Source organism: Myiozetetes cayanensis, unplaced genomic scaffold (genome assembly GCF_022539395.1).
Source record: "Myiozetetes cayanensis isolate MyiCay16 unplaced genomic scaffold, myiCay2020 scf31, whole genome shotgun sequence".
Classification (NCBI taxonomy): domain Eukaryota; kingdom Metazoa; phylum Chordata; class Aves; order Passeriformes; family Tyrannidae; genus Myiozetetes; species Myiozetetes cayanensis.
In genome coordinates this window covers 3,690,645-3,715,687 of record NW_026087533.1, presented here as the reverse complement: position 1 = coordinate 3,715,687, position 25,043 = coordinate 3,690,645, and the positions used below count along the sequence as shown (strand labels likewise).

General features: G+C 54.3%; 3 protein-coding genes across 15 annotated transcripts; 1 reads left to right on the top strand and 2 right to left on the bottom strand.

Annotated features, from left to right (window-relative positions):
* Positions 1-279: 279 nt before the first annotated feature.
* MTFR1L (mitochondrial fission regulator 1 like) lies at positions 280-8,549 on the top strand. 4 transcript variants are annotated; one of them, XM_050326493.1, is made up of 7 exons: positions 280-398; positions 478-571; positions 1,628-1,732; positions 2,356-2,465; positions 2,790-3,001; positions 4,122-4,434; positions 7,558-8,549. In XM_050326493.1, the coding sequence occupies exons 2-7, from the start codon at positions 557-559 to the stop codon at positions 7,661-7,663; spliced, it is 861 nt and encodes a 286-aa protein (XP_050182450.1). In that variant the 5' UTR covers positions 280-398; positions 478-556; the 3' UTR covers positions 7,664-8,549. The 4 variants fall into 4 exon arrangements, with proteins under 4 accessions (XP_050182450.1, XP_050182448.1, XP_050182451.1 ...); XM_050326491.1 differs by lacking the exon at positions 280-398 and having other exon boundaries at positions 485-571; positions 1,552-1,732; XM_050326490.1 differs by lacking the exons at positions 280-398; positions 478-571 and adding an exon at positions 1,026-1,187.
* Positions 8,550-9,008: 459 nt separating this feature from the next.
* LOC126645739 (membrane progestin receptor alpha-like) lies at positions 9,009-18,414 on the bottom strand. 9 transcript variants are annotated; one of them, XR_007630154.1, is made up of 4 exons: positions 15,455-16,253; positions 13,207-14,423; positions 12,897-13,049; positions 11,142-11,277 (listed from the first exon to the last, which is right to left on the bottom strand). XR_007630154.1 is itself a non-coding variant. In XM_050326476.1 (4 exons), the coding sequence occupies exon 3, from the start codon at positions 14,255-14,257 to the stop codon at positions 13,217-13,219; it is 1,041 nt and encodes a 346-aa protein (XP_050182433.1). In that variant the 5' UTR covers positions 14,258-14,423; positions 15,455-15,699; positions 17,423-18,414; the 3' UTR covers positions 12,089-13,049; positions 13,207-13,216. The 9 variants fall into 9 exon arrangements, 8 of the variants coding, with proteins under 8 accessions (XP_050182429.1, XP_050182434.1, XP_050182433.1 ...); XM_050326476.1 differs by lacking the exon at positions 11,142-11,277 and adding an exon at positions 17,423-18,414 and having other exon boundaries at positions 12,089-13,049; positions 15,455-15,699; XM_050326475.1 differs by lacking the exon at positions 11,142-11,277 and adding an exon at positions 16,381-16,476 and having other exon boundaries at positions 12,089-13,049; positions 15,455-15,699.
* Positions 18,415-18,504: 90 nt separating this feature from the next.
* STMN1 (stathmin 1) lies at positions 18,505-24,789 on the bottom strand. Of its 2 annotated transcripts, none has more exons than XM_050326498.1 (5): positions 24,728-24,789; positions 21,311-21,382; positions 20,390-20,562; positions 19,407-19,598; positions 18,505-19,025 (listed from the first exon to the last, which is right to left on the bottom strand). In XM_050326498.1, the coding sequence occupies exons 2-5, from the start codon at positions 21,321-21,323 to the stop codon at positions 18,957-18,959; spliced, it is 447 nt and encodes a 148-aa protein (XP_050182455.1). In that variant the 5' UTR covers positions 21,324-21,382; positions 24,728-24,789; the 3' UTR covers positions 18,505-18,956. The 2 variants fall into 2 exon arrangements, with proteins under 2 accessions (XP_050182455.1, XP_050182456.1); XM_050326499.1 differs by lacking the exon at positions 24,728-24,789 and adding an exon at positions 22,930-23,008.
* Positions 24,790-25,043: the final 254 nt, after the last annotated feature.

Sequence of the window (25,043 nt, the reverse complement as noted above, 5' to 3'; positions counted from 1 at the left end):
CCACGGCGGGCCAGGGCCGATGTGGGCCAGGGAGGGCTCGGGGGGGAGCAGCCCCTGCGAGGGGCGGTGCCGGTGGGCGCGGGGGGGCCCTCGGGCCCGGCTGTAGCTGCATCGGTAAAGCCATCCATCCCACCAGCCTCGCCTCCTGCAGTCCGTCCTTCTGTCCGTCCCTCGGGGGGGGTGTGGGGTTGGGGAGCGGGCCGGGGGTCGGGCCGAGCCCGCACCGGGGTGTCCCAGCGCTGCCGCCCCGCACCGGGACCCCCCTCCCGGACACCCCCCCGGTCCCGGCGCCTGCGCTGCGGCCCCGGAAGGGCGAGGGGCGGGTTCTGGTTCCGGGGATGGCGGCGGAGGGCCCGGCAGCGGCGCTGGGAGCGGGGCCGCGCCGCGACCACCGCCAGGTACGGCGGGAGCGGGGCCGGGAGCGGCGGGGACAGCCGGGCTCGGGCAGTCCCGCAGCCCCCGCTGTGTGTGTTGCAGTGAGACGCGGCGGGGGAGCGGGGTACGATGAGCCCCGGCGGCCGCGGGAGACAGCGCTGAGCCCGCCCCGGCCGCGGACATGGACGCGGAGGCCGTAAGTGGAACGAGAGCCGGGACACCGGGAATTGGCCCCGGGAACTGCCCCTCGGGAACTGCCCCTCGGGAACTGCCCCTCGGCAGCCACCGCCGGCATCTGCCGCTGGCGCCTTTCCCTGGCACCGGCCCCCGGCGGCTGTTCTGGCCACTGCCCCGACAGCTGCCCCAGTGCCTGCCCCGGCACCTTCCCCGAGCCCCCGGCAACTGCCCCGGGAAATGCCCCCAGCTCGGGCCACCAGCCCCGGCGTTCGCCCTGGCCACTGCCCCAGCAACTGCCCCAACACCCTCCTCAGCCCCCTGCCAGAGACCCCTGTCACAGGAGCCTGTGACAGCGTGAAATGGGCAGGGGGGGAGAGAACTTCACCTTTTGGGTCCAGTTCAGTGTCCAGAGATCACTAAAACATTTGCTGTCTCTGAAAAACACCCACCAAGGGCCCTTGGTTGGGACAGGTGTGGAATAGACTTGTCGCCTTGCTGTCAGCACAGAAATGGTCAGTCTTATCCCAGAGTCCCAGAATGGGTCAGGTTGGAAGAGACCACTGGAGGTCACCTGGTCCAAGCCCACCTGCTCAGGAAGGGTCTCCTTCAGCAAGTTCATGCAGGATCATGTCGAGGTGAATCTCTCCAGGGAAGGAGACAACCACTCTGGGCAACTTATCACTGCTGCTTGTAGATTATGTGAAGGCAAGAGTATCCCTTTAAAAAAGCCTTTATTTGGTCTCATTTTCCTTCTGGGCCCTTGGTGTGCCACTGTTTTCCTCCTTTTGCCAAGTTTTCATTTGTCACTCAGTGCCTGTCACTGAGTGGTTTTAGTTTGAAAGTGCTACACCCATGTTCAAAATGCTCCTGTATCATATGACTTCATGTATGTGAGGCTGAAACACATTTTTATGGAATGGGGCCCTTAGTTATCAGCAGGTTCCCAGTTAAAGGAATCACTGAGCAGATAAGTCAGAGATCAGACTCTTGATATTTCAGGAGAATTTCCAATTTAATAAATTTCAAGATGGGCAGCAGACTCGAGATGCTAATGCTGTCACGTGGATCCCTGCAGACAATCCCCATCTGGCAGAACAAGCCCCATGGCTCAGCGCGCAGCGTGGTCAGGATGATCGGGTCAAACCTCCCTCTGAAACCCTGTCCCAGAGCCACCTTCGAGGTAAGTGGCTCGTGGGGCTTGGGGGTGGCTGTGGGAGCTGCTGTTCTGGGCCAGGACAAGGCAGTGCCTCAGAATTCCTTTTTATCCTTAATTCTGTTCCTGGAAAGAGATCATTGGCAACTTGAGGAAATCCCTCCTCAGACAGTGCCTGAGGAGCGGGTTTAACAAGCTGGAGGGACTGGAAACTCTGGAGTTGCTGACTCAGTGCTTTGTTGTGTGACCTCCAACAAGCCTCGTGCCCTCTGGGCCTGTTTCCTAAACAGCCAGACGGGGTTTATGGAGGCACTGACGTCACTGCTGGAGCTTGGGGACAGCGCTGGGACTTGTAGTGGCAAAGTGTTGCACGTGGCCTTGGCAGTGTCTGGGGCTGGATCAGGTGTCCCCTCCTGCCTCAGACACACACCAGCACCCCAGGACCACGTGCAGGAGCCAAGCCAGGGAAGCACAGCACTTCCCAAAGCACAGCACTTCCCAAACCCGATGGTGTTGCCGTTGTACATCTGCCAGACGCAGCTGCTGCTCTGTTGCTGAGGGGATGGGCTCTGCCAGCCAGTGCAGCTTCAGGAGTGGTGGCTTCAGGAGGCAGAAACACCATCTCCTTAATGGTATTTTCTTCTTTCTAGGTGCTACCTAGTGTTTCAGATCTGTATTTAAATGATGTGCCCCCAGTCCCCACCTTGGCTGACATTGTGTGGATCGCAGCAGACGATGAGGAAACATATGCCAGAGTCAGGTTGGTTCCTCTCCCTGTCTGCAGATCCCTGTTTTCACCCCCTGGTTTATTTTGCACAGCTCAGGCCAGACATTGATCAAAGGGTCCCAAGTGCCAGTCCTCACAGGCTCTGATGAAAGACATTTTTCCCAAGAGAAGGGGACCACATTTGTTCCAAGGCCTGTCCGAGCTGGCCTTGAGCACTTTCAGGGATGGGGCAGCCACAGCTTCTTCTGTCCCTTGTTAATTCAGTGCGTTAAAAGCTCCTCAGTGGAAGCCCAGCATTGTTGTCACAGAGGGAGGGAGCTGGACCTTGTAAATGCCTAGCAGGTTTGTGTCCCCCAGGAGCGACACCCGCCCGCTGAAGCACAAGTGGAAGCCGAGTCCCTTCACCGTGATCCAGCGAAACGCCTCAGTCCCCAACCTGAGGAAGCAGGAGGAGAAGCTGCTCGCCCTGAAGAAGCCTGGCTTGCCAGCCCTGAGCAGAACCACGGAGCTCCAGGATGAGCTGAGTCACCTCCGGAGCCAGATCGCCAAAATAGTCGCTGCAGACTCAGGTAGGGCCATCATGAGCTTTTATTCCTGGTGAAGGCTGAGTTGCTGAGCTCTGTTGTTTCCTCTGTGCACTCCAGACTCAGCTCAGCCAAGCTGGAAAAAAATTGAAATTAAAAAAAAGAAAGTCTGTGATTTTTTTTTTCGTTCTTGGTGTTGTTTCAGCTCTACAGCTGGTTAGAAAAGTCTGTTTAAATTCAAGGAGAGTAATAACGAGGGAAAATTAGAGATCCAGGCGGGAGAAAAACGATGTAATCATTTAATACCTTTGTCTTCCCCCTGCCCAGTGCTGGTGTGTGAGAACAGCTCAGATCGACTCTCAGTCAATAGCAGGAGCAGTGATTTAGGGCCTTTGCTGCAGCTCCTCATCTGATGCAGGAGATAAGCACTTAGGAGGCTTATTTTGGAAAGATTGATGTCAAAAAAAGAAATACTGTGCACTCTGCTTTATTACCTGCTGTTAGAGACATCCCTTAATTGGGAATTGATGACTGTCTCGAGGCCAAGGGCATCAGTGCTTGGAGGTACAGTTTGTTTCCAGCGCCTGAAGGTTCTTCCAAGGAGTTCTTCCACTGTGCAGATGAGAAGCAGAACAGCTGCAGGCCCAGGGTGAATGGCTGTGACCACCTTGTGTGAAATCCTGGAGCTCCTGGGCAGGCTCTGCCCATTCCCAGTGGGCATCGTGGATGTGGGGAAGGAGCCCGGCAGGAAAAGAAAGGCCAGGGGTTCTCAAAGCAGTGGAGGAAAAGAGAAAAAAAATTAACAGTTAAGACCTGAATCCTGACACAAGCTCAGAGTGACCCTGAGCAGCAGCAAAAATCTCTGTTCCTCCTTTTTACATCTGTAAATAAACCCCAGGACCAGTAAACATCACCTGGCCTGTGCTGGGTTTGGGCAGGAGGGGTGATGGGCACGGCAGGAGATACATCAGGGGCTTGGTGGGATAAAAGGTGCTGGAGAAGGAAGCAGAGTGGACGTGGAGGGCAGCAGAGGACCCTGAGGGGTTTGTTTTCTTGCAGGGGCCGACGGTGCCTCTTGATTTACGTTCTGTCGGTTTGGGGGAAAACTGTCCCGCCTGGTTCGGTGTGAGTTTGTTTACCCACCCTCTGTTGTTTTCTTTTCCAGCTTCTGCTCAGTTAACACCAGATTTATTATCTCCAGGGAGTTCAAATGCATCTTCTCCTTTACATTGTTTTGGACCCTCTTTCCAATCCACCACTTCCTTTGTCATTAGCGATATCACGGAGGAGGAGGCAGAGCTGGAAAGCCCCGAGCTCCCGTCGGTCTCCCTGCTCTGCTCTGCAGCCTCTGAGAGCTGCAAGCCAGACCCAAAGGATCCTGATGAGGAAGACTCCGTGTCCCTTTCCAAGGCCAGCAGTTTTGCAGACATGATGGGAATTCTCAAAGACATTCACAGGATGAAGCAGAGCAAAGACTTGTAAGTGCTGCCTGAACTACTTTTGATTTTGTCTCTTGTTTTGTTTTGCTGTTAAATCATTGTTTCCTGGACACTGGACATTGCACTTGCTGCTGGTGCTGCTCCTTTATTCGTGATTCACAGGGAAATAGCTGTTTAGAGCAGAACTTGATAACACATTCCTGTTTTTTTGTTTCAACTCTGGCTTACCCACCCAGAGGGGAAACAGTGGAGGGGGATTTAAACAGTTTAGCCCAGTGTTTGGCTGTTCCAGCTTGCTCACCTGGCAGAAAGCTGTGTTTGCCCAGATGCCAACCAGGACTGTGTGTGTTGGCAGCTTTCAGAGCGAGGAAGGGTCACACCACCGGTGTTCCAGGTGCTGGTGTCAGCCCAACCTCGCATTCCCAGGCAGCTGGGAAGCTCAGCAGCCTTTCCAGCACAGGAATTAAACACGTGGAGCTTCTCAGCTTCTCTGTTTGTGCATCTGGCCCAGCTCTGAGCGTGGGCAGGGTGAGTTTGCACCTTGTCTCATGACAGGTTGACACATTGATCATGAGAACTCCTGAAGCTGCTCCGTGGCTGGGACGAGATTCTGCCCAGCTGAGAAAGTTCCCTTCTCCAGTGCTGGCTGAAATCACAGTGATGAAGTTCAGTCTCCACGTTTTTCAGCCCAGCCGTTGTGTTGTGTGAGATCCCTGGCCAAAAATAACACCTGTTGTGTGGTGGCTCTTCACAATTCCTGTGCCTGGTTCGGCCTGAAAGAAATTAAATCCTCGGCTCTGAAAAACTCGTGGAGTCACATGAGAGGAGCATGTTCAGCTTCCACCCAGAGCATCATGGGGGGGTTACACCTCCAGCACTCACCCCTTTCCCGAGTGTTAAATATGACTCAAAAGCTTAAACACTTGATTGATTTATTTAAATGCCTGTCATGTGTCTTGGGGGGGAGGATTCAGGGACCACAGGTGGAACTGCTCCTCTTCTTCCTTCCTGGCTGTTGCACAGTTATTGATTTATGAGGCAAATTGAGAGAGGATTAAGAAAAATCTTGTGTTTTGTGTGGCTCAGGCTGTTGCAGGGCAGAATTATTGAATTTTTAGGCAAATGGAGGGAAAATGAAGAAAAATCCTGGGTTTTGTGGCTCTCAGCCACGTTGACTCAACAGGGGATTTGGGTTTGGCTTTTGGGAACTGTAACTGCCCCGTTCTGATGGTCACTCTGGTATTGCAGGTGGTTGATGCTGTGCCATGCAGTGTTTTACCTGTACCAAAAGCTGTGCATTCACCTAAAACAATGCAATTATCACTCTTGCCATCAGTGCAGGCTGCTGTGTCAGCCCCAGGCTCTCAGGGCAGGGAAACTGCTGCTGCCTGTGCCAGGGGAACAGAGAGAAAGGTGCATTATTTAGGGGGAAAGAAAAAAAAAGTCTGTTCAAATCCAGATTATGGCAAGGAAAACCGAGGCATTTCTCATCCACGCCTGGAGGTGCCAACAAAGCTCCTGCAGAGTCCAAGATTCCATCACTGCCCGAGTCACAAGGGGCTGGGGGGGGAAGGCTGTGGCAAAACAGCATGTGGGTGACAGGGAATGCTGCAGCATAATGGGCCACAATTTGAATTTCCTGGATGGAATGTGTGAGGAAAGTCCCGAGGGGTGAAGGTGTTTGGTCCTGCTGTTCCCTGGGAGAGGCAGTGGGGGAGGACGGGATGGTTTGTGCTGGAGGAAAGGCTTTAATTCTGTTTAAAGTCATGGGAGATGGGATGAGAGCAGAGATTTGGTACTGAGAGGAGGGGAGAGGCTGAGCAGAAGGACTTGGGTCACCAGGACCCTTCTCCCTTTATCCTTGACTGATTATCCAGGGAATGCTGACAGAAAGGCTGCTTCCTGCTGGAGCCAAACCGTTTTCCCCTCATCCCTTTCTCTGTCTCAGCCTCTGACTCTCCTGAATCCAGCAGTGACATTTTGGGGTTATTACAGCTCAATTAAAGCTGTCTGAAGAGTGGCAGGGAGTTGAGAAAATTCAGTTTAATCACTGATGTTCACGACTTGATGAGATTTAATTCCTCACACGCCCCCCAGTGCAGTTGTGGAGCAGCTCCCCCCAACTCTGCTGGGCAGCACTGGGAACCCTGAGCAGGGTCAGGTGCTCTTTAAGTGGATGAAAGTACCAGAAGATGCTTAAAGATATAATTACACTGATGCTTCTCTGCTGCTCCTGTGTGTGGGATTTGGTGCTTAAACTCAGCCTTGGTGTTTAAACACAGCCTTGGAAGCTTCAGGAATAAGGGAGAAACTTGCAGAAATGTGCCTGTTTCAGCAAATCTGAATTGCAGCCTGTTCCAGTGTCTGTGGTGGAAATACTCCAGGGGGATTTTTATTTTTTATTTTTTTCATTTAGGGATGTTTAAAGCACATTTTCTGAGCGAGGGAGGGCTTCGGCTATGAAAAAAAATAAAGCTCTGAAGTTGTCGTTACAGGTTGGGAACAAAACTGCAGTGAGCAATTCATGAGACCTGAGGGAAAAGAGCTGGGGTTTGGCTTCCTGTAAAAATAATCTGCTTCTAAAACGAGCTGCTTGTGTGGACTTGTTGAAGGAGGAAAACTGCTCTTAGAATGCTGCAGAAAAACCTCGTGTAGTGGAAGGAAATGTGTAGCAGCCCTGCTTTTGAAGTATCTGTAATCACCCATGTTTAGATAGGAAATAATATATCCACTGTGTGGCAGAATTCATGAAAAAAATATATATACTCCCAGGAGTTCACCTCCAACACCTCACTGCTTGCTGATCTGTGCTGAGGGGATGTAGGCTGTAAATAATTGATGAAGTTTTGGGTTGCTTACTCGTTATTAGCACAGTTGAATAAAAATTTATCCAGAGCTTTGATGGTGGGATTTTTCAGGGTCCCCCCTTGAGCCACAAGGCGGGCTCCAGGTTCTCTAAGCCGACATGAAAGGGCTGAATTTTGTTTCTTGGCTTTTTGTTGCTTTGTGATGTTGTTCTTGCACCCTCCTTCACTTGTGACAACAGCTGATGGTAAAGGCTGCAGGAAAAAAACCCACTTGGAAGACTCTGCCCAGAGCTGTTAATCATTAATTTTGGACCTTGCCTGTACTAATGCACAGTGATTTTTGTCTCCCATGTAGAAACCGACCTTCCATGAAGGAGGAAGACCCGGCTGTTCTCATTGCAGAAGTCCTGAGAAGGAAATTTGCCCTGAAGGATGAAGACCTGGCCCTGAAGGAGAAATGATGTTACTGTCATTCAGCTCTGTAAGCAAAAGTGTTAATGCTCCCAGAATTTTTCTCCACAGTAGCTGCCTTCCTGAGGATTGAGCCTTTTGCCTCTTTTATTAATTAGACCTGGTTTCTGGACACTGGACACTTAGGAAAGACCCTACGGATTTGATGTGTTTTCCATGTATTGTTATATTTAAGGAATAAACAAAACAAAACAAAAACAAACAAAAAACCTTTTTAAGAAGATGGAAATTCTTTTCCACCTGTGTTTTGATGTTGATTATTGATAAGGATCTCCTGGAGTGCTGCTGGATGAGGTTCTTTCTTACCTACACTTCTCCTTAGGTTCCAATTAAGCATTAACCTCCAACAACCTCGTTACGATAGAACTGGTTTCCTCTTCCAGTCCAAACGGGACAAAGCCTCCAGTCCTTTGTTCTGAGTGTGGTACAGAGCTGCTGAGAATAAGCTCATTAATGCTTCCAGGTCTCCAGGCTGTTGGATCAGAGTGGTAAAAGACGTTTTTTCCCAGTGATAGGACCCCTCGGTGGGGTCTGAGTGGATTTAGTGTGCCCTGGGTATTTCACTCACAGATTAGCCCACAGTTGCATGACAGAATGGCCTTAATTTCTTGCCAGTAATTCAGTGTTTCATTACTAGTCCTTGTATTCCAAACCTGTATTTTATTTAGCATTCAGAAGGTCTATTTATTGGTGCACCGATGCAAAGGGCCGAGCACCCCTCCAAGAGCAGGGGAGGAGTTTGGCTTTGGCTGTGGCTGCAGCTCTCACCCACTGAAGAGTTCTCCTTCAGCTCCACCTTTGCTGCAATGTTCCTCATGGCTGTATTTAAAGTATGATTTTTTTTTCCTTTATATAAAATGGAGCCTTAATAAGACAGTGATGGTCCCTGAGGTGATTTAATGCGCTCGTGTTTGGGGGGGGGGTGGAATTTCGGCTGCTGCAGCTGAACATGCTCAGGGGGCAAGGATTTTTTTCTTAATCCACCTTAATTTTTGCAATCAAGGGCCCCTGGGCCTTAAAAAAATCATCATCCCCACCTTAAAAAAGGAGAGGAGGCTTTTATGGCAGAGCATTGAAGGCTTAATCAGTTTTACAGGGAGTTGAGGCAGCTCCTCCCCTCCTGGATGCACCCCAAGAGCCCCTGAACACTGGGATGCTTCTCCCTGTCCCATCAGGCTCCTCTGCCCAAGGATTTGGTGGGGATACACCTGCCTGTGGAGAAGATGGAGCTGCACCCAGGAGTCCCAGTCCCTGGGAACGTGCTCCATGTGCAGGCTGGACAGGAGCACAGGGCAGTAGTGTGGGCTGTAATCCTGAGTGAAACAGTCAAACCCCTTATAAAATAAACTCCAACGTTTTATTTGTGTTAAAGCAAAACAAAGCACAAAGAGGTGCTGCCTGTGGCTGCTGGTTACACCCTGCACACAGACACAGCAGGTTCACTTCCCAAATTCTGACAACTTCCTTACACACCCCCCACCCCCCACACACTTTCCTGCTGCACAAGAGGCCACACAGGACCCTGAGGTCCCTTACCAGTGTTTAATCACCCTGTTCCCTTCAGAATCCTGTGTGAACAGTAACTCGGGGCACAGCTCCAGCTGCTGCCCCGAGGGCTGGCTCGAGGCAGCACAGCTGGAACTGTCCCCGTGGGAAATGCCCCTGTCCCTGCAGCCATGAGCAATGACCCTGTTCCCCTCCGAGTCCTGGGAGAAGAGCTCCCTGCAGGGGCTGTCCCAGCCCACCCCAGCCCCTGCTGTGCTCTGGCCACGCTCTGTCAGGGGCTGAGCTCTCGCTGGGCTCTGTGGAGATGAACAAACCCCCCCAGGAGCCCAGGGCCTGGCTCCTGGCAGAGGGTTTATATTCTCAGTCTCAGCAGAATCAGTTAAAGAATTAACACTACTCCTTTGCTGTGGTTTCTTACTCTGCTTTGCACCGAGCCCTGGTTGGAAATTGAGTCCAGCCTTCAACTCCTGGCCCTTCTGCTTGGTTACCCCCCAGCCTGATGTGACGCTGCTGCTGCTCCCTGGAACGGTTTCTCCAGCAAATAACCGGGATTTGTTCCTGGGAGTGACGATCCGGGGGCCCTCCGAGTCCTGGGTGGAGCTGAAGCACCAGGAGTCCCCTCCTGCCCCACAGGAGGCCTTGCCCTGGCTCTGGGACTCCACCTGTAGCTCTGAGGAGTCTGCCCAGCCCTGGGATGTGACCTGCACCCCCTCCTCGCATCCAAAGGGTTGATCCTGGGCTGCCTCCATCCGTGGCAAGGCCAAGATCTTCACAGGGCTGGAGGCCAGAAGAGAGACACCTGTGTCTTTACTGTCTTTATCTGGGGTGAAAGGAGACGGCCTGGAGTTTTCTTTGTCTTTTCCATCTGAAAGCAACACAAAAATTGGTTAAAGCCAGAGCTGGCAGACACATTGCTCAGGATTAGCCACTACTCACGTTCCTCCACTCAGACCTGTCACTTTGCTCTCCTCCTTTGTGTATCCCTAAGGGTTGTCCCAGTGCTGCCACCACCTCACAACAATCTATTTGTGCTGCAGAGGCTGAGCTGGAGCAGCACCCAAAGCTCTGGGGTGGTTCACATCAGTCAGAGTCCCTCCAGTGAGGGCAAGAGCTGCATCTCCAGCTCCTCCACCTTTCAGCTTTCCAAGCAGGTCACCTCTAACATTCCCTTTAAAAGCAGCAGCAGCAGCTCAAGAGTCACTAAAAAACCCCACAAAACTGCCCAGTGAAATTCTGCCCCCGTGCCATCCAGTCCCACATTTGCCTCTGAAACCACTGAACATAAAACCCAATACAAGTTCTCAATATAAACCAGCTACCCCCTCAGTTCAGGATAAGCTGAAAGAATGAAATCTTCCAGCACCCTAAATCCTCCAGAACTCTGGATGAACATTCAGACATGCCCAGGGAGTAAGTGAATTAAATCAATCGGGGGAATCAAATGGGGAAAAAAGAGGGAAGCACAAACCATGTTCAGGAGGAGTAGGAATGACAACCCCAAAGCAAAAACCATCAATGCCCCTGTCACAACACAGAAGTTCTGTCAAACTGTGCAATTTCTGTAATGCCTCCTCTCGTCTGCTTATTCCTAAACCAGTTTAATGCTGATGAACCAACTCTTACATAACTCACAACACACAAACAGCTCCAGAGCCCTGCTCTGCTGCTTTCTGCATCTGTTCCATTCCTCTCCATAGCTGTTGAACTCGAGATCCCTGGAAAATCCCATTTCTGGTTTTCCAGAGCACAAAAAAAAAAACAGCCTCAAAAGCACAGAGGTTGTGAGCTAGCCTAATTAGCTTAAATACCTGCATTTGGATTAACCCTCACAATAAAACCCTTTCTGGGAGTTCAAACCTTTACTCTCCACACTGGAAAATGCACCTTCCTGCCCAGCAAAGCTGCCAGGAGACACAGGGAGATGGGTTTGCTGTAACACCTGGAACTGCCTCCCCTCCTTACCTGCGTGGGAGCTGAAGAAGGTGGGGATGGTGGTTTGCTTGGTGTGGGTTTGGGGGGCTCTGCTCTGTGTGAACACCACCCAGGTGGGTTTCCTCTCCAAAATTCGGGTGGGTGCTTTTAGCTTGGCTGTGAGAGGCTGGGGGGGGAAAAGAAACAAGGCAAAGTGAATATATGAATATATATAAAAACAATTCCACCTTCTTCCGTAGCTCCCACCTCCGTTAAACAGCAACACAGAATCATTTGGGTTGGAAATCACAGAATTGCTGGGGTTGGAAGGGACCTCTGCCCAAGGCAGGGTCACCTGGGGCAGGTGACAAAGGAACCAGGTGAGTCTGGAATGTCTGCAGAGAGGGAGACTCCACGCCCTCCCTGGGCAGCTATTCCAGTGCTCTGCCACCCACCTGGAAAGAAGTTCTTCCTCATGTTGAGGTGGAACTTGTTGTGTTTTGGTTTATGGCCTGGCACTGGGCACCAGGGAGGAGAGTCTGGCACCATCCTCTACACCCCTTGGAGATATTTGTACGGATTGATGGGTGTTTGTGTGGGTCGGTGAGATATTCGTATGGATTGGTGAGATATTCGCAAGGATTGATGGATCCCCTCCCGACCTTCCCTTCTCCAGACCGACCAGGCCCGGCTCCCGCAGTCTCACCACAGGGATGCCCCAGACCCCCAAACGAATCCCAGATGATGGAGTACCACTATTAAACGAAGTGAAACACTTCAACTCTTCCACTCTGCGGGCTCACCCAACCCCTCACACCTCCCGAGCCATCCCCGGTGCCTTCCATCGGCTCTTACCGGGGCCGGTCTGCGCTTCAGCTCGGCCGTGTCCAGCCACACCCCGCACGCCTCGGCCTGGGCCGCGGGGCCCCCGCGACGGCGCCTCATCCCGGTACCGCTCGCGGTGGTTCCCAAATCCCGGTGGATCCCAAATCCCAATTCCCGCCGGTTCCCAAATCCCGCTGGTTCCCAAATCCCGGTGGATCCCAAATCCCCCTGGATCCCAAATCCCAAATCCCAATTCCCGCCGGTTCCCGGTCCCGGTTCCCGCCCAACGGGCCCCGCGCGCCACCGCCGGCAGCGGACGGACCAATGGGAGCGGAGGGGCGGGGCCACGAGTGCAACCGGTCCCGCCCACCCCTATATAAGGCGGCGGCACCGCCATGGCCCCTCACGGCAGCAGAGCCGGGCCGGGGGAGCGGGTCCCTCACGGGCCGGGATCGACCCGCGGGTATCAGAGCGGGGCTGGCCGGTGCTCCTCGGCACGAAGGGCCTGGAAACTGCGGTGCTGCGCACGCCGGAGCGGAGCAGCACAACACACAGCGCGGGGCTGCGTTTCCCTGCCCCTCCCGCCCCAGCCCGGCTGTTGGTGCACAGCCCCAGCCCTCTCACCGTGTCTTTTCCCCCCTGTGCTTTTCCCCTGTGTGCTGTTCAGGGGGTGTTCCCCTGTTCCCGGGGCCTGATCCAGCCCTTGAGGTTCCCGTCCCGGCCCTGGGGCTCAGTCCCATCACATCCAACCCTCTCCTCCCGCTGCACTTCCAGGGACAGGCTGTGCCCGTCCTGCTCTCGCCACTGAGGGACACGGCCCTGCCACTGCACGGGCAGCTCTGAACGGCTCCCTGAGCTCACAGGAGAGGCCTGAAATGACGCTGAGTTAAGTTTGCCACCCTTCTTTGTGGTTTAAACAGTCTCACCTCGGTCTGTTTCCATGGGTTAGGTTCTAACGGGGGCCAGAGGGCAGCTCCTTACCTCGTGCTGTGAGACCTGGCAGCTTCCAGGAGCCTTCCCCAGCCCACCACTGCCGGGGCACAGGGCTGCAGCACCGAAACACTTTGTCCCAACCCTTTATTCAGAGGTGAATTAAACCCACGCACCATTCTTAAGAGCAAGCTGGAACTATTTCTGAATTTAAAAAAAAAAAAAAAAAAAAGGCAGCATAAAAAAGCAGCTTCTACTTTCCCTTCCTATAGAAAGCACTTGCTGAGTAACAGTTCACGAAGCATCTCATTCCTCTTCTCAAGGTTTGGGGCGGGATTCATCCAGCACGGGCTGAGCTCACCTCAGGGCTTTTACTCTTCCTTGAAGCCCAGCTTGTTCTTCACCTTCCGGGCCATGTAAGCAGCTGTGAGGACAGAGCAGGTCACAGTGAAGAGGCACAGGGCAGAGAAGTTGTGTGCCAGGTCGCCCTGGAGAGCCGAATAAATGTGCCGCCTGGACTCGTAGTCCAGCACCACGGCCTCGATCTGCGCCAGCGTGCAGAGCACCAGGCACACGTGGAAGATCTGATGGCTCTGCCCGAAGAAGTGGCACTTGCCTGGGAACCACTTCTCGGGGTAAGGCTGCGAGAAGAAAAAGGCACCGACGAGGAAAAACAGCACCTGGCACTTGTGGTAGAGCAGGGCCGGGTCCGGGCGCGCCGAGGGCGGCGCGGTGCAGATGCGATGGACCACGGGGCTGATGTCCAGCAGGTAGGCCAGGCCCGAGGGCAGCTCCTGGCACAGCCGGCCCAGCAGCCGGGCGGACTGGTGGTAGCGGTACTTGGCGTAGCAGGAGCCAGCGCAGGACAGCCAGGCCAGGAGCGCGGCCGCCGGCATGTAAAACCCCCGCACCCTCTCGTGCCAGCTCGGCTCGATGGCGTAGTAGTAGTGCCCCAGGGCGCTGCCGTACTGGTAAACCGCAACCCCCACGTAGTCCATGAAGAAGAAGCTGTAGTGCCAGAACTCGGACTTGGCCTGCAGGAGGTGGGCGAGGCTGCTGAACGTCAGGTAGGTGATGGAGGCCGCGAGGATGATGAGGAGGGGCTGGGCGTGCAGGTCCTGCCCGAAGTCCACGCGCTGCGAGAGCCGCTGGAAGCGCAGCAGCAGGATCGGCGCTGCCACCAGGTGGGTCCAGACGTTGATGGCCTCGTTGTGCTGCTGGAAGAGGGTGGAGAAGTAGTAGCGCCAGGTCTGCTGGACGGGCCGGTAGCCGGTGTGGATGTAGGGCTTCCAGAAGACCTTGGGCACCTCGGAGCTGCTGACGGTGGAGGGAGAGAGGGGCCCCAGCAGCTGAGGGACCTGCCTCACGTTAATGAAGAGCCGGCTGAGCTTCTCGCTGACAAACGTTGCCATGGCGTGGCCCGACCGCGGGTTGCAAAATAAGCTTTGGGGTGGAAAGAAAGCCTTGCTGCGGGGTTTGAAAGTGGCTTCGGCGGGGCAGCTCAAATGCTTTGCCAGATTGGTTTGTTTGTTTTGTTTTGTTTTGTTTTTCCGAAGATAGGTGTGGCCGGAGAACAGCCTGAAAATAAGAATCACCAACAGGGTTAAGAAGGAAAGAGGCTGAAGGGAGATTTAGGAAGCCCTGATGTCCCTCTGCTGCACAGGTAACAGAATGCCTGGTGGAGCACAGAGGACACGAGTGTGGGGTTAACTGATGCATCACTTCCTGGCTCACCCCTTCACTGCAGTTTGGGAAGTGCTAAACAAACCAAGCATCCTAAACAAACCTCCCACTCCAGATTTCCCCCCTTGTAAACTGTTTACAGCCCCTGTCCTAACAAATGACACAAACCACCTTCCCACCAGCATCGAGATGACCTGCTCTACCTCCCAAGGGGTGGGGAAGCACCTGAGAACTCCTGCATTTGGAGTTTCCCCTCCTTTTCTGAGCTCCCGATTTGCCAAGTAGCCCTCCACAAAACCAACACGGCTCAAGTGAGTTCATCCTGTTGCATCACCGAGGTCCAGCAGCGAGCAAACGTTTCTATATTTATCATTTTGGAACCTGCTGCCCTCACCCAGATAAAGGCAGCCCTTTCATAAAAGCTTCTCGAACAGAACTCGCCCAAAAGGAGATTCTCCCTCTCACCTCCTCCCCCACCTCACCGTTTTACCTGCTCTTGCTCAGACAAGTCCTGAAGAAAACAGCTCCAGTGCTGATTTATGCCTCAACCCCTGGCAAGTGCCGCTGTTTCAGGGACAGCTCAGACAGGAAAAGCTTTTCAAAGTTTGGGAACAGGAGGAGGTGGGGATGAGACTGTTTGTTTTAAAAATATTCGTAATTTCTTCATCGGGATGGCCTTGTAACCCATGCCTGCCTGAATCCAAGGGGCACAGACGCAGACAAAACCAGGCTGTTTGCTGCTCAGCTTCCCTCCTGAGTGCTCTTTTCCCCACCTTGCCTGGTTAAAGAGGCCCCACATCCCAAACAGCCCCCCTGGCTGGGGCAGCAGCTCACAGAGAGCAGTCCTGACCCCTGCCTGGCCTCCTAAACCCCCCTGCAATGCTGCGGCACACTCTGGCTGCCAGTGAAAAATTAACTTCACAAACCTCCTCTGGACTCGCAGCTCCTGCGCTGAACTGAAGCAGCCTCGGGTCCCAGCACCACAGAGATGAGGGCGAAAGCAGAACTTCCCAAATTAAGTTGTTTCAACCAAAATACAATGGGCAGTTCAGAGGAAAACGCTGCCCAGAGAACTTGCCTCTATGCCAGGGCTGCTGCTGCTGCTGCTCACAGGGATATTCAGGTAGAGGGGAAGGGGCTCAGCTCCTTTCGGCTTCCAGAAGAGAAATTCCTGTGGGAAAGGCACCCCTGGTTTGCTCAGGGAGATGCTGTGGCAAAAGAAGCAGAAGAGCAGCCAAGCACGAGGCAGGAAAGGGAGTGGTGTTTACCCCAGCTCCTCCAAAACTTGTCAGAGCAGGGCTGCATTTGCCAAGCTCTTCCCAGCTATCAACCCTTGAGCAAAGCTCCGTTAGGAACGGAGCGCATCTTGGAAATCTTTCACCTGCCTGGTACTCCAAATAACAGCCTCCACATCCCCACGAGCTGTCAATAACGCTGCCTCAAACGCCTGCTGCTTCCTCCGAAGCATTTCCTTTCTCCAGCAGCATCCACCCATCCTGCCGAATTTTTCTGTGATGATAGAGCCTCGTGCCCGCGGCTGTTTACATCCCTGTTTGCTCCCACCACACAGCGGGATCTACCCTCCTAAGGCATAAATATCTTTCTCCTTTTTTTAATTTGGGATGGTTTTTTTTTTTTCTACCTCGGCTCACCCAGCCCCTGATACATCGGAGCCCCCCCCCGCAACGCAGCTGCCAAAACCCGGGAGCCGAGGGATGGTTCTCCCTCCCCTGGGATTTCCCCCCTCCCCGGAGCGCGGGGATGCTCCAGGGAGCGGACGCGCTTGGACACGAGGATTGGCAGCGCTCTGGGACCCTTCCCCTCCCCGGGACCCCCATCCCCGCCCCGGCACCTGCAGAGCGGACCCCTCCGGGTCGGGCTGAGCCTCCGCCGCCTCCGCCCCGCTCCCCCGGGCCCGCCCCGCTCCGGCCCCGCCGCTTCCTTCGCTTCCTTGGCCCCGCGGCTCCTCCCGCCCGCATCGGAGGGCGAAAAGGGGGGGCGGTCAACCCAGGGGTCCCATCCTTCCTCCCGCAACCCCTACGAGCTGCTCCGAACCTGCTCTCCCCACCCCCCCGGTGCCCTTCGCGCCCCCCCAGCACGGCTCCCCATCGCCCCTCCCTGCGCGGGGTGGAAAGAAGCTGTGCAGCCTTCTTTTTGTCCTTTATTTTCAAAGAACCTGTTTCCATCTCCCCCTGATTCCTGTTTTCCTGCCCGACCATCACCCTGGATAGTTCCCCTCCCTTAACCTGCTCTCACTACTCCCACCCCCCCCCTAAATTCTCCCCGCCAGCAGCACTCGGGGGAAGCAGCCCCAGTTAAGCACAAACAACGGCAGACACGCAAAGCAGAAGGAAGAGGAGGGAACAGAAGGCCCCGCGCCGAGATCTGACAGCCCTGACAAGCCAGCAAACCGCGTTTATCGTCTTTTTGGGCTCTAACGCCATTTGGGGTTTGGCAGCTCTGCCATCCTCCTCCCCCACCGCAGGAGAGAGACAGGAGATAAAGCCCCACACGGTATTTCGGGACACTTGGTCTGTTCTCAGCAGGTAAATAAATACATTAAAATGAAGATCTGGGTTTTGTTTTGGGTTTTTTTTTGATGGTTGGTTGTGCCTCATCCTGTACACGGGGCTCTGATCCAGGGGTCCCTCCAGCCTCCATTACACAATACCAGGGATTCAGCTCCTCTTCCGAGCACACTATCAGGCCTCGTCTCAAAGTTCAGCTCTGTGTTTTCCTGCCCTCATTTCCCCTGGACAAATCCTGACCCCATCCCTGCGCCCTCAGCCTACCCAGTGTTGACATGACCCACTCAAAGCCCCAGACCCGCCCCGTGTCCCCACCCCGCGGCCGGGCAGTCGCTCCCCACCAGGGAGCAGCACAGACTCACTCACCTCTGACTGTGTAGGAGCTTCAAAACATCCTCTGGAATTCCTTCGGGGAGAGCAGCCGCTCCAACCTTCCAGCACGTGGGGCTGGGCTGTACCTCACTGCTCCTCCGTGGGTTCAGTGCAGCTCAGGTGCAGTCGAAGTGCCCGGTGGGAAACAGGAAAGCTCCCTAAACTGAGGGCTTCTTCTTAATCCAGTGACCAGGACTCCTTTAAGCCCCTTAGGAAACCAGTTCCCCCACCAGCTTTTTCCATCCTTGGAAAGCTGGGCCGCTCCAGATGCTCCAGGTGTGGAGTTAAACCTGAAAGCAAAACCTGGGAACCAAAAGGCTCAGGATCAGGGGTACAGAGAAAGCCAGGACTGAGCAAAGACTCAGCCAGGCCAGAGCCACGAGTGTCACAGCGAGGCTGTGAAATCCCCAGCACCCTCTAAGCTGACAGTTCTGGAATGTTGGTGCTGAGAAATTGGGTGCCTGCTCACCCCTCAGCTGCAGCCCTGGCTCTGCTGAGGGCAGCACAAGCACCTGTGGGGTGTCCTTAGGGGTAGGATTTGGGGTACAGTACAGCAATTTTGTACCCAATCCACCTAAAAAAAAACCCAAAATCATCAACAGCTCTGGCTGTGGGCAGGAGTTAACCTTGGTGTTCTATCCCAACACAGATGTGACACCAAAACAAAAACAATTCTTGTCCACAAACGGCACTTTGGAGGAGGTCCAGCTGACTTATCCCAGCACCAACACAGGTTCCTGACTCTCCCCCTCTGACGCTGCAGGATGCAGCACACAAGTCGCCATTCAGCAGCACAGAAACCCTTCCCAAAACCAGGCTCAGGCCAGTCATGTGGTAACAAGGGCCGTTTGTTGGGGCGTCACAGCCCCCGGGAGGTGGCTCTGAACCCTCTGAACAAAAACACCCGACAGCTGACAACTGCTGAGGTGTCAAAACAAAGCTCTGATTGTCCAGCTAGGACAATGCTGTGCTCTGGGGAGCAAGGAAATGTGCTGCTCCAGACCTTCCCACCGGGGTGAGGATTCCCACTGCGGCCCTCGGATGGTTTTTGTCCCTTAGGAAATAACTCTCGGGAGTAACAGCACTGTGCAGCTTTATTGAGTCACTCAGTTACAGCAGTATTTTAGCAGACTGGGACAGAGTCAGATATTTTTTTTTTTCTCTTGAAGTGTAACAGATATTCAGCATGGAACAGTTACTACAGATTCCTTTCACAAAGGTCTTAAGCTGATACAGTACTCGCCATCAACCCAGGAGCGAGAGCACTGGCGTAGAAAAGGATGCAACAAGAAGAAAAGCTACACTGGAAAGACAACACTTTTAGAAAAGTGACACATGGAAGGTTCTCCCCTCTAGCCCCCAAAGCAAGTGTACAGTTTGGATCTAATTTTACAGTTCTACATCAGTTTTCTAGAAACTTAAAAAAAAAAATATATATATAACCGAACCAAGAACCAAAGATAAAACCACTGGCCAGTACAGTCTTTGGATATTTAGAGGAGGGGGAGAGTCAGTTTCCAGAATGAGATCAGTCGGTTTCGGCCTCACCGGGGTCTTTGCCTTCTTTGTTCTTTCGAACCTCTTCCACGTGCTTGTCCTGAAAGACAGCAGCAGGCAGCTGTTAGATCCCAGGAAAGGCATGGATCCCGGGAAAGGCACGGAGCTTCCCACCCCCAGCTCACAGTAGGAACCCTGAGGTGGCTCACCCAGGAGGGTACAGGGTGGAGCTTTAGGGGAGAAAGCAAAACACTGCCCTAACTCACTCCCACCCCTCCCACCCCCAAAAAGAGCTGCGTTTCTACAAACCCTTCTGCAGGTTTAAGAACCCCTGAAGGTCACAGCGCTCCCAAGGACATCCACCTATTTGCAGCACCCCCTTCACATGGCCATTCCTTCGGAGTTTTCAGCCAGTTTTCCAAGCAGGGAGCGGGGATAACTCCCCCCTTTCCAAGGGGTCCCCCCCCACACACACACCCACCTTCTCCCGCAAGCGCTCCAGCTTGGCAGCCATTTGTGCCTCACGGTTCTCCTTGTTGGCTTCCATTTTGTGGGTCAGCTTCTCCTCTGCCATTTTGCTGAAGTTGTTGTTCTCCTCGATGGCTTTCTGCAGCACCTCCTTCTCGTGCTCCCGCTTCTCCGCCAGCTGCTTCAACACTTCTGCTTCGTGGGACTGGCAAAGCAGAGGGTGCAGGTGTTGAGGAACCACACACACACACAGGCAGTCACAGTTGCTCCCAGCTCCTCAGAGGACACGTTTTCTGACCCTTTTTTCACTGCAGAACAGCTGCAGGACAGAGATCCCCGGGGCTCCCCTCCCTACCCACAGAACCTGCACTTCACCATCACAAGCTACCTGGGAGGTTCAGTTTCTGTCACCACCTGCAAGTCTTGCTAAGTGGGATTATTCTGGAAAGAGAACTTGGATTTCTTTTTTTTTTTTTTTTATGGAACTTTCCTTGAAGATTCTCCTTTCACAGAACGGATGAATCACTGAGATTTAGGTCAGGCTCACTCCAGTCAAAGCCTCGGCACCATCAAGGGCTCCAGGCTACACCAACAGCCAGATCTTCCATCAGTCAGACACTGCATTAACAAACTGCTCATTACAGATTCACCACTACATTTTCCAGGGGAAAATTAATGTGTTCTGGTGCTAAAAGACAAGAAAAGCAGCTCCTTCCTGAAAGAGCTGCCCCTCTCAACTAAACCTTTTCCCCCCCTGTTTTAATTCAAGTGACAGCTCAAAAATCACTTTGGAAATAAAGCCAGGGCTTTCCCCACCATGAGAAAGGTTCATAAGAGCCCCAGGGATTCCAACAGAGCTCAGTTAATATTCCATTTATCGTAACACAAACTGCTGATCACTTCTCCCAAACCATTAAAAACCAAAAAAAACCCCCCAAAACTCATAACTTGCCCAGGCTGGCAGAGCAGAGCTCACTTGGGCTGCCCCACATTTACCTTACGTCTCTCTTCTGCTGCTTCCAACTTCTTCTGAATCTCCTCCAGTGACACATCCTTCTTCTTTGGGGGAGAAAGAGGGAATTCTGGAACGGCTTCTTTCGAGCGGGGGCTGAGAATCAGCTCAAAGGCCTGCCCAGAGGCTCGCTTCTCCAGCTCCTTCACTTGGATGTCTAGGAAAGGGGGGGAAAAAAGCCAAAAAAAGAGCATTTTTAAGCCAGTGACTGGCTTAAAAGCCTTTAAAAATTCCCTGCCACAAAGCTCACTGGAGGAGAAGGCATCCAAGGCAACAGCTTTGTCTTAAGCACAGCAAGAGCATTCAAAAATATTGCAATTTTTATTGCGATTCTCTCCTGATACTACATCACCCAGACACCTGGCATTCTGTTTTAGCCTTTAATATCCAGAATTGTGGGGAAAAAATAAACTACCAGTACTTCAAATTAAAAAAAAAAAAATCATCATTTCTCCAACGACAAGTTTCCAGGTGTCTGCCTGAAACCTGGTAAAGCCAAGAAGAAGAGGGAGTTTTCAAGGAAATTTAGAAGCAGGGTTGGGTCTCCAAACCCTCCCAGGGGCACGTCAGCCCTGCCCAGTGTCAGCTGCACCCGTTTGGATCCCCAAGACGTCTTGCTGACAGCCAGCTCTGCCGAGGGAGCAGATGGCTGCAGGGAGCTGGAGCCCATCTGCTGACACTCTCATCTGAGGAGGCTTTTTTGGGGTGTTTTCACAACCACCCAGTTCCAGCAGCTTCACCCAAGCAGCCCAGAGATGCCAGAAAAGCAAGGGGAGAGGGTAAGGACAGTTTATTTTACTAGACTAGATTTTTAAGTGATTTCTCTGGAAATTAAGAAGAAAAAAAAAATATTTAAAAAAATAAAATAAAAAAACCAAGAGCATTTAGCACATAATACTACATACCAGAAGTAGCCATGACCAAGAAAATAAGATTCCAGAAGCCAACCCTTGGGAGAAGGTCAGTCAGGCGGATTCCTGGATAACAAAGAGATGTGCCTTTGAACAGCAAGCACACGGATTATTTTCCTTCTAATAAAATCTGCTAAGCATAGTAAGACCTGCTGAACAAAAGGCAGTCAGGTAGGGTACTGCAGTCAGTGATTCCACACAGTCTGTGGGGATGAGGCTGATGTACATTGCTAGGAACAGCAGAGAGGTTCTGGATTATGGGTGTTGTTCGAGCACCTTCAATCTCTGTTTTACTCCGCCGTAATTAAGACGCTCAAACAAAGGCTCAGTTTTACTGAGTGCTGTGGAACATTTCACTGCTGTCACACACAGGTAGAGCCATCTGAATTAAAACATGGCGCACAACAGGACAGCACAGGCAGAATTCCCGCTGCTCCCGAAGGATGCGAAATGTGCGCAATCAAGCCTCATTTAAAATTCTATTTTAATTGCGCAGCCGAAGTCAAGGCGCGCGAGGCAGCGAGGGCGCACACGCAGCGCACAAACGCCTCGTCAAAACGGCATAAAATACGCCAGTAAAGGGTGTAAAAACCGTCAGAAGAGGGTTTTTTTTTTGGGGGTGGGGTGGGTTTCAAGCCATGAAAACGCGGAGGGGACGGGGCAGCGATCGGGCGGCGCTAGGACCGCGCACACCCCCCTCGGCCCCGCCCACCGAGCGCCGCCGGCCAATCAGCGCCGAGGCGGCGGCGGAGGCCACGCCCCCTCCCGCCCGGCCGCTCCGAATTCAAACGGCCGGGGAGAGCGCGCGCGCGCGCGCGCCCGCGCGAGGGGGCTCGAGGGAGGAGGGGCGGGGCCAGCGGCAACATCCGGGCACCTGCCGCCCCCCGCCTCAGGTGTGGGGCCGCCCCCCGCCCCTTCACCCCCCCACACCGCCTCAGCCCCCTCCGGGGCCAAAGGGACGGAGGGGGGCGAGGCGGGGACACGACACGGCCACAAGGGGCTCGAAGAGGGTCCCCCCCGGCTCGATGGCGTCGCGGCGCGGCCGCCCGGACACCGCCCCTTCCCCACTAACAATGGCGGGGAGGGGAGGGGGCGCCGCCGCTGCCGCCGCGGGTAGGGCGTCGCCCCTCGCTGAGGGACAATAGGCACCCCCTTCCCCCTCAGCGATCGGGGCGCGGGGACACACGTTATAGGCACATCCCCCCCCCATTCCCCCATTGTCTCCCTTCCCTTTGTCACCGCGACGCCCCAAAAGGCGGGTGGTGACGCGATGCCCGCGAGTCGGGGGAGGGAGGGGGACAAAAGCGACCCCCCCACACACACACACCGAGCGCCCGCGGATCCCGCCCTGCAGCTCACCCTGACACCCACCTTCAGAACACCCTCCGCCGCCCGCCCGCCCCAGCGGGGCAGCGGACCCCGTAACGCATCCACACACACACACACACATACAAAAATACACGCGCACTATATAAACACTCTCAAAGGCGCGGAAGGGCGCCGCGGGCGCACCTCGCGGCTCGGGCCGTCCCTAAGCGGTCTCTGCTCTGCCACCCTTCCCCTCGCGACAGAACAGAAAAGAACAGAACAGCCCCGCTCCGCTCCGCACCCACCTGCCCGCAGCGCCGCTCCGGCCACACTCCGCCCGCGCCCGCCCCGCCGCGCTCTAAAGCGCCAAACAAAGGCACGTGACCCGCCCCGCCCCGCCCCGATTGGCCGAGCGCGCCGGCACGTGCCGCCCGCCGCGGGGAATGGGGGCTGAGGGGGCTCGCGCCCACCCCTCAGTCACTCACACACCCCCGCCCCTCACGGGCCCCCCGCGCGGGGCCTGCCGGGAGTTGTAGTTCGACCCCCCACCACACCCCCCCATGATGGGGGCGCGGGCGGGGTCGGTCCCAACGCGCGACACCCCCCGCGGCTCTGAGGGCCTCGCCGGGGTCGTAGCACACGCGTTGGGGTGTGGGTGTTGCTCCCCCCCTCCTTCCACTGTGGGTGGTGGGGCTCCCTTTGTCTGCCGGTGGGGAGGAGAGGGGTGCCCGGGGTGGGTGCTGTGGGTGGAGTGGGGGGGGAATGGATGGGGCTGGGCACGGACTTTGGGGCTGCGGATGCTTCATGGCCATGGGAAGTGGGCTTGTGGCCGTGGTCACCCAGAGCCATGGTCACCTGAGGACCATGGTCATGATGGGGCCATGGTCACCTCAGAGCCATGGTCACCTAATTCCATGGTCACCCAATTCCATGGTCACCTAATTCCATGGTCACCCAATTCCATGGTCACCTAATTCCATGGTCATGTTGGGGCCATAGTCACTTCACAGCCATGGTCACCCAATTCCATGGTCACCTAATTCCATGGTCACTTCAGGGCCACGGTCATGCTGGGGCCATGGTCATGTTGGCACCATGGTCACCTCAAAGCCATAGTCACCCAATTCCATGGTCACCCAATTCCATGGTCACCCAGTTCCATGGCCACCCAATTCCATGGCCACCCAAAGCCATGGTCACCTTGCAGCCATGACCACTTGCCTCAAGACCTTGACCACCTCAGAGTCACAGTCACCTCAGGGCCACAAGCACCTACCTCAGGACTTTTGGTGCCCTCAGGACCATGGCCACTTACTGTGCCTCAAGACTATGGTCACCTCAGAGCCATGGTCAGCTCAGGGCCATGACCTCCTGCACCTCAGGACCATGGCCACACATCTCAAAGCCTCATGGCTCATGGTCACCTCATGGCTCTTGGTCACTTCAGGACCACGGTCACCTCCAGGTCACCATCACCACTTACCTTGGGGCCATGATCCCCTCAGGGCCATCGTCACCTACCTAAGGGCATGGCCACCTCAGGGCCACTCAGTCATCTCAGGGCCACAGTGGCTCTTGGGCATCACTGAGATGACCACTGTGTCTCTTTGCTCACCTCTGGGTCTTGGCCACGCAGTGTTTTTTGGGGGACATGGCCACCCTCTCCTTTGGGGTGACACCAGCAAATCTCCAAGCACGTCCAGGAAAGCCACTGCTCGTGCAGATTCCAGAGGGTGGACAGAGTGGCTCCATAATGATCCATCCTTGTCCTACAGGCTGCCCTGGGAAAACTTCCATCCCAGGATAAAACTATTGCCAACCCCAGAGAAGCTTTTCCCTCCCAAACGCGCTTTAAATGTTCACACGCTCCATTCAGAGGAATTCTGTACAATTCCCGTGGTAGTTTCCTCCCTGCAGTCGCTCCAGTTACACCAAAAGTCGATCCACACAAAAGGCAGATGGACACAGAACATCACAAATCCACAGCCCCAGCTCAGCAGCCTCCACACCCAAAATCCCAAATAAAGGACTTTCTGGGACCCCTCTTGTTGTGCACACCCTCAAACCCAAGGATTTTGCACCGAAAAAGAAAAGAAATCCTACCTTGTGGAAGGTTAATATTGTGACAGAAAGGCAGAAAGCTTTCAAAACAGAGATTATTTTAAACACTTGCCCTGTTTTTTTTTTTGCTGATCTGACGTCTATTTCCATGGAAACCACATCCAGCTCCGAGCTGCTAGAACTGGGAGAGGCTTCTGCCGGAGTGGGCATGGGAAGAGCCATTTTCCAGCAGCATGGAAGAACCTTTTTGCGGGGCTGGAGGGATTTCACGTTCAAAATCTGAAATCTGGTGTGGCTGCTTGGCCCTTTGGGATCACGCCTGGCACATTCCCGGGGTTCCCGGCTCCCATCCTGGGGA